The sequence below is a fragment of the Pseudopipra pipra genome, chromosome 17 (assembly GCF_036250125.1).
Source record: "Pseudopipra pipra isolate bDixPip1 chromosome 17, bDixPip1.hap1, whole genome shotgun sequence".
Lineage (NCBI taxonomy): Eukaryota > Metazoa > Chordata > Aves > Passeriformes > Pipridae > Pseudopipra > Pseudopipra pipra.
This window is the reverse complement of record NC_087565.1, coordinates 8,559,514-8,566,722: the sequence shown is the minus strand read 5'-3', so window position 1 is coordinate 8,566,722 and position 7,209 is coordinate 8,559,514. Positions and strand designations below refer to the sequence as shown.

Sequence of the window (7,209 nt, the reverse complement as noted above, 5' to 3'; positions counted from 1 at the left end):
ATTCTGAAGTACCACAAGCTTACTGACTCACCACGATCCAGCAAAGCCCAGAGATTCAAAACTTTGACTGGTCCCACCCAACCTGCAGGAGTTCCATCCTGGATCTGCACTGACAACAGCCCTGAGCACATCCCAGGCTGCAGGTTTTCCCCTGGAGGCCTTGGAAAAAGAGGTGGAAGGGGCTACACACAAGGCAAAACTGGGGGAGCACACACAGACATCTCACACCTCTAACTCTCCAATCTTCTCTTCACCAGGTCATGGTGAAGGGAGGACCTAAACCAAGTTTAGGACCTAAACCATTTCATTTAATAGGCTCTGGATTGCAGCAATTGCTACAGCTCTGCTCCCCTACCCAAGACAAGCGGTTTTCACACTCTGGGAGATTGAGGACATGAATGTGTGACATCATTTTAGTGCATTTCAGTGATTTGCCACCCCTCAGATGCAGTGTAGCAATATCCAGGACACAAATCCACTGCCACCCTGTTTGGCACTGCAATAGTCACATTCACTACCTCTGTCCCTGGCAATGAGGCAGGAACTGACAGCTGAGGGGCAGCAAATTGTTATATAGGTTGCAAAATATATTGTGACATCTCAGATCGTGTAGGTTTTCCAATGCTGAGCAGAGAAATCCCCTTACACCTTTTGAAAATAAGGGCTCTCACATTGCTGTCTTTTGTGCAAAAGCAACTTTTTCCCATTTTTGCAAAGATCTCAGAGTCACTTTGAGCTTGCTATCAGATACATGAGGCTCTAGCCCACTACTTTTAGCATTTAATGGCAAAGCTGATAGTGCCATTAATCCACTTTGGTATATAACATTCAATTTCCACTTCAAATTGCATCTCAGAGCAAATGGTAGCTTGATTCCTGCTGTCAGATATATTCAGAAATTTATGATGCAACGCATTTAATGACTTCCTGCTCTCAGCTGAAGCTGGGAAAATCTGTAGTAGTCTTTTTGAGACAGTGTGGCATCAAGGGATGGAGCATTCTGGAGGGGAGATTTACAGGACTATCACAGGATGTTGCTGAGGCTGTCCAGATGGGCAGCACAGGACTGGAATGTAAATGGCAAAGCACTCCTGTAAATTGGTGTGTATGTGGGTGCCTCAAACCTAAGTGCCCCTCCACCAGCAGGTAGTCCAGAGCCAAGCCCAGAAGGATGTTATCCCTGCAGGGAGAGCTCTCCTGCACGGATGGGAGCCTTGGGATCCTGTGCTTGCCCTGGGAGGACACAGCCTCCACCTGCCACTTCAAAAGAGAGCACACGAGGACAGAGCTGGCAGGGAGGGACACCTGCCCAGCCTTGCTCCTGCTGGGCTCCTGCTCAGCTGCAAAACAACATTTCCAAGGGCAGTGATAGTTATTATGTCTAAAAATCACTGGAGTGTACTCCATCAGCTCAAAAAAGCTGGAAACCAGGAACTGAAGCTCAAAATGAAGAGAGCTGCTCAAGACTTAAATTCAGACAACTGGACAGATGGAATATCTTTTCTCTACCATGGGATTAGGGGCATGGGGGAGATAGCTTGCTGCTATACTTTTTTAAAGATATTTTTAAGATATCTTCTTTAAAATACATCACTGTGAATTTAGGGAGAGACCAATTAAGGTCTTTAAAACGTTAACTGTAAAATTGGTGAGCAAGTCCCCAGCCATTTATTCAACTTAAAATTGCTGCACTGAATATTGTCCTTGTAAAATGATCACGTGGAGGTTGAATTTGAGATTTGTTGCGTCTTGCTATTGAATTATGGGTGCATGATAGTAATTCTGTGGGCTCAGAAGGAAACTGGAAAAGATTTGTGACTTTTTGAGCTGTAAGAGAAGCCTCAAACATTCATATAAGTGATATTGTATGGCTTTGACTTTAAAATACTTCTCAAAAGCATGAGTTGTGAAGTATTCAGACACCAGCAGGTGCCATCAAAAAAGCAAACTAAGAAAATTCACCAGAGAGATATAGAATGAATAAAGTGCAAGGAAAAATCTACTTTATACTTAATGATAAATGAAAATCTCCCTGGTCCTTCATAGGTTTAAATCAGTACAACCCCAGTTAAGACCAGTCACAGTGGGATCCTGTGAGCAAAAGAAGTGGCTGGGGAGAAAAATTCTTTTTTGAAAGAGTAAAGAAAGGAAAGGCACATGGAAATTTGTTTCACTCCTCCATCAGAGATGTGTCTTCCAGTGCAGGTGCCCAAAGGTGCAGGGACGGTCCATCCCTCCCCTGGGCAGGGCCCGGATGCCCAGAACAGGCATAAAGTTTTGCTGGATGAAAATCCCGCTTTTCAGAGGAATTTTCAAGCCAATCCCTCCTGTTCGGTACCTGCAGAGGGCGCCAGACGGTTTCGGATGTGCTGGGGATGCTGCACCAGGTGCTTGTGGCTGTCAGTCACAAAGGTGCTCGCTCTGGAATGGCCAGTGCTCTGCACGGAGGATGAAGTAGGAGTTGTTTTTTCTTTCGTGCACGTATAAATCCCTTAGTTCTCTTTTCCACTGAAATAGCAACAGATACTTCGCTGAGCTGGAACATGCTGGCAACAAACCTGCCCCAGCAGACTGGAAAACTCCCTACTTTCAATCACCGGGAGAGCTAAAACCAGCAATGTGCTGCTGCCGATTTTTCCCTGCGGAGAAAACTGTTTGATGCCTGCGAGGCTTGAAGCTCACTTTCTTACACAGGAAAAAGCAGTGTGTGACTGACATAAAACTCGCTGTAAATGCATAATTTTTTTTATGTTTCCACTTGTAAAAGTGACCAAAGAAAAGTCCAGCTTGATTCCACCCCATATGCACAGCAGCAGCTTGGAAGGACTTGTTTTCCTTTTTCTTTCTTTTTTCTCTCTTTTTTTATCTTTTTAACCTGTGCTCTATCAGGTCCATAATCAGTTGTGAATTCAGCTCCTTTGCTGACAATGAATACCACACACTCTGCATTTTCATTTCAGCCTGTGCAGCTTAATGTCACCGAAGACTTCAATGACTCCACTCTGAACAGCAGAAGTGGCGATGGATTTTGTGAGCAGGTCTTCATAAAAGCAGAGGTCTTCTTGACTTTAGGGATCATCAGCCTCCTGGAAAACATCCTTGTCATTCTGGCAGTGCTGAAGAATGGAAACCTACATTCTCCCATGTATTTCTTCCTTTGTAGCTTGGCTGTGGCAGATATGTTGGTGAGCATGTCAAACGCCCTGGAGACTGTCATGATTGCAATCCTGAGCAACGGCTACTTGATCATTGATGACCACTTCATCCAGCATATGGACAATGTTTTTGACTCAATGATTTGTATTTCTTTGGTAGCTTCAATTTGCAACCTCTTGGTTATAGCCATTGACAGGTACATAACTATTTTCTATGCTCTCCGTTACCACAGCATCATGACTGTGAAGAAAGCTTTAACCTTGATTGTGGTCATTTGGATTGCTTGTATCATCTGTGGCATCATATTCATTGCCTACTCAGAGAGCAAAACTGTCATTGTGTGTCTCATCACCATGTTCTTTACCATGCTCTTCCTCATGGCCTCCCTCTATGTGCACATGTTCCTGTTCGCCCGCCTGCACGTGAAGCGAATCGCAGCCCTGCCCGTGGAAGGGGTGCCCTACCAGAGGACCTGCATGAAGGGAGCTGTCACCATCACCATATTGCTGGGTGTCTTCATTGTCTGCTGGGCACCTTTCTTCCTCCACCTCATCCTCATCATTTCGTGCCCGATGAATCCATACTGCATCTGCTACACCTCACACTTCAACACCTACCTGGTGTTGATAATGTGCAACTCGGTGATTGACCCACTCATTTATGCTTTCCGGAGTCTGGAGATGAGAAAGACTTTCAAAGAAATAGTGTGTTGCTGTTATGGCATGAGTGTGGGACAGTGCATGCTATAAACCTCTGGCTTTGGGTGGAAAATGCCCACAATAGGTGTATGCATATATATGTATGTATTATCAAGATACACAGCAGCTCACTTTTAATGCAGTGCCTGAAGGAAGGGTGCAGGAAAGAAAAATGCCTTCTACATGATGCCTTGTTTCATACTTTTCAGAATGAGAAACAGTTTCAACTGAATTATATGAAGTTTTTTAAATAGTTATAACAGAAGGAAATCCAGAGTGGCTTAAAAATAGCTTAAGAAACTTACTGGGGAAAAACAAATCCTGAAAGGGAATACTACCTTCTAGAGACTGAAATAATGTTCTCTCTACCATTCATTTGTGCCTGTTGCTTTATCTTTGTGTCATCACCACCAAGTCAGTGTTTTCTAAAAGATTCGATTAGTCATCTCTGTGGAAAGGTATTCAAAAGCCCAACAGGTAACAACATTGTTCCACACCTACTCCCATGCCTCCACCTTTTGATGAAAGAACAGACTGATATTTATGCTGTTTGCCATAAAGCAACCCGAGTACAATTTTGGAAGGGTGAAAGTAAACATTTCTCTTGCACTGAGATCAGTCAAATGAAAAGGAATCACAGTATCAGTGACAGTGTGATTTAAACAGCTGCCTGATAAGATTGACTCATATGAAGGCTTTTACATTATTTATTGTAATATAGGAGTATTATATCCTTGAATATTGAATTATTTTTTTAAGCTGGAATGCACTGATTAATGTAGTGTTTGGTCTGTTCATAAAAAGTCACAGAAATCGTCTTTTGATAAACCATCACTAATGAGACCCACAGATCTGACCATCAGGAACAGCTAAAATTCAAAATAATTTGAATCTAGCTTTGTGTAAAAGCTGCATGGAGTCATTAGAAATATCCACCTGGCTAAGTTCAGTTCCTGAAAAAATAACATGTTTATAACAGATAGAACTTCTATACATTGAAAAATTAATGTCATGGGTCAGTCTCTTGTTACTTAAGCTTTCCCCTGAACTCAGGGGATGGACACTGGGGGATGGACACTCCTGCACTGGGAACAAGGAAGCAACATGCTCTTTGCCATCATTTCCAAACTCTGTGTGCAAGTCAGTGGCATGTAAAGCACTCAACTTCAGCTGCAGTAATTTAGTCTGTGCCTCTGCTTTTTGTAGGAATAAACCATGTCAGTGGCCTTCAAACAGCACTTTGTAACTGAGCAGAGGCTGATGCAGTTTGTGTACAACAGGTACAGGCACTAGTGCAGGCAGTGCCAGGCTAAGAAAACTCTGAGCCATCCTCAAGTCTATTTAGCACCTTTCTGGTACCTTGCTTTTAGGAGAGGCAGCATCCCAAACCCCTCAGGATTGTCTATTTCTTTCAAACATCTAAAAGATCTCATTTGACTTAAGACTATCTTTTTTATTTCCTCCTCCTATTTCATTTGAATGGAGTTGCTCAGTTATTATTATTAGAGTTATTTCTGGGGCTCTCTCTGTCAGGTCAGGAACAGTTAATCCAGCCCAGAGCTTCCCCACCTATTCTGCCTCCAGTTCTGCACTCACACACTGGTCCTGGTACCCTCCAGGCTGATGGTGTTTTCCTGCCCCTGGCTCCAGATCCAGCTCTGGCTGCTGTGAGGAGTCACATTTCACACTTTGCAAATACTGGCCTGTGTTTGATTCTCAGCATCCTACAACCTACATAGGGAGCAACCCAACATCCCAATCCCATGGCCAAGGGGCCAAGAGCCATCTCTCCCTGTGCTCTTGCCACACTGCCCACCAGCACTAACCCACCTCATGTTCCCTATTTCCCTTCCCTCTGATTACACCCTAAATTCCCTGAGTTCTTATTTCCTCCCACAATCACATCCTCCAGATATCCCCCCTCCCAAATCTCCCACTGTTCCAGCAATTACCTAATTTCAGAACAGAACAGGCACAAATGAAAATTTTCACCAATTTTGGGCAAAAATTAGAGAAAATCCCAACCACTGGCAAAGAATGCTTTCAGCCTTACCTGTGCCTCACAGAGTTCAGCACTACCAAGATCTGTTCTGTTAGCTCAGCCTGTACACTTTGCAACACCTGATGTGGCACATTAAGATGAAATCAGCACAGGAAACCACACAACTGGCCTTTTGTAGTGTGGAAAGACTGTACTTGTAAAAAAATCTCTACCTGTTGTCATTGTTCTGTATCTTTATACTCTGGAGCATGGTTTGCCATGATATTCTGCTCAGGTTATTGTGTATTTAGCTTTTATTGCACCTGATGTCCTACTTATTTCTCTTTTAAAAGCGATTTAAACAAGACCGATTCATACTGTGCTTTGCCTTTAAACAAAACATCCATGTGCTGAATAAAACAATCTGAAGAGATCACTTAGAGCCATGTTTGCTTCTATCAGAGCACCACATCATGTCAAACCAGTCTGTGGGCTGGCTCACAAAACTAGAAATAGAGTCTAACACTGGACAAAAACCTCTTAATTCACAGAATCATGGAATGGTTTGGGTTGGAAGGGACCTCAAAGCTCATGAAGTTCCACCCCCCTGTGACCTTACACTAGACCAGGTTCCTCAAAGCCCCATCCAATCTGGCCTTAAATTCTAAACTCTGCCCACAGAGCTACACAAAAGTGAGCAAACACTCCAGATTTCTCAGTCTCACATGCAAACAAGTTGGGAAGAGAATCCATAAAATCCCCCAAAGATCTCTCACCCTTTCTGTCACCACCCTCCCCACAGGTTATCCACAGAGATGGGTGATGGGTTTGTCCAGCTCCAGTTCCAGATTCTCAGCTCTAACTCATACTTTGGAAATCCACGGTGCAGAGTTCTGCACAGAGCCAGGATGATATCCATCACAAGCCTGGGAAGGGAAAGAGGCAGTTCCATGGGACTGAACCCCCAACAGGAGTTACTGAATGAACACTCACAGCTACAGCTCCAGGTGTAACGTGGAAGTGGAGGGAAGAACAGGACTGCACCCTAAGGAAATATCCCTGCAATGGGAGGGACAGACCTTAACACTTGGATGAGAAAGGAATCCTGAAACTGGAAATCCCCTCAGTCCTCAGGGACAGCAGTCAGGACTCATCCAAGAGATACAGAAGCACTGGCAGAGCCCAAACCAGCATCATTTCCCAGCAGTGACCCTATAGATGTGTCCATGCAGCAGAACAAAGACATCACAGCACATGCAGGGACAGGAGAGCAGCCCCTGACCCGAGCTGGTAACCAGAGCAACATTTCTATCTCAGAATCTGCCCCTGATCAGAACTGCAGTGAAATGTGACCACTACCAGAGTTGTTACATT

General features: G+C 44.1%; 1 protein-coding gene across 1 annotated transcript; it reads left to right on the top strand.

Annotated features, from left to right (window-relative positions):
- Positions 1 to 2,493: 2,493 nt before the first annotated feature.
- On the top strand, positions 2,494 to 6,271 carry MC3R (melanocortin 3 receptor). Its single transcript, XM_064674168.1, has one exon. The coding sequence runs from the start codon at positions 2,928 to 2,930 to the stop codon at positions 3,903 to 3,905; it is 978 nt and encodes a 325-aa protein (XP_064530238.1). The 5' UTR covers positions 2,494 to 2,927; the 3' UTR covers positions 3,906 to 6,271.
- The last annotated feature ends 938 nt before the right edge of the window (positions 6,272 to 7,209 follow it).

What these genes read in the sequence shown, in the direction of transcription:
- MC3R (XM_064674168.1), top strand. Translation starts at nt 2,928, where the DNA reads ATGAATACCACACACTCTGCATTTTCATTTCAGCCTGTGCAGCTTAAT.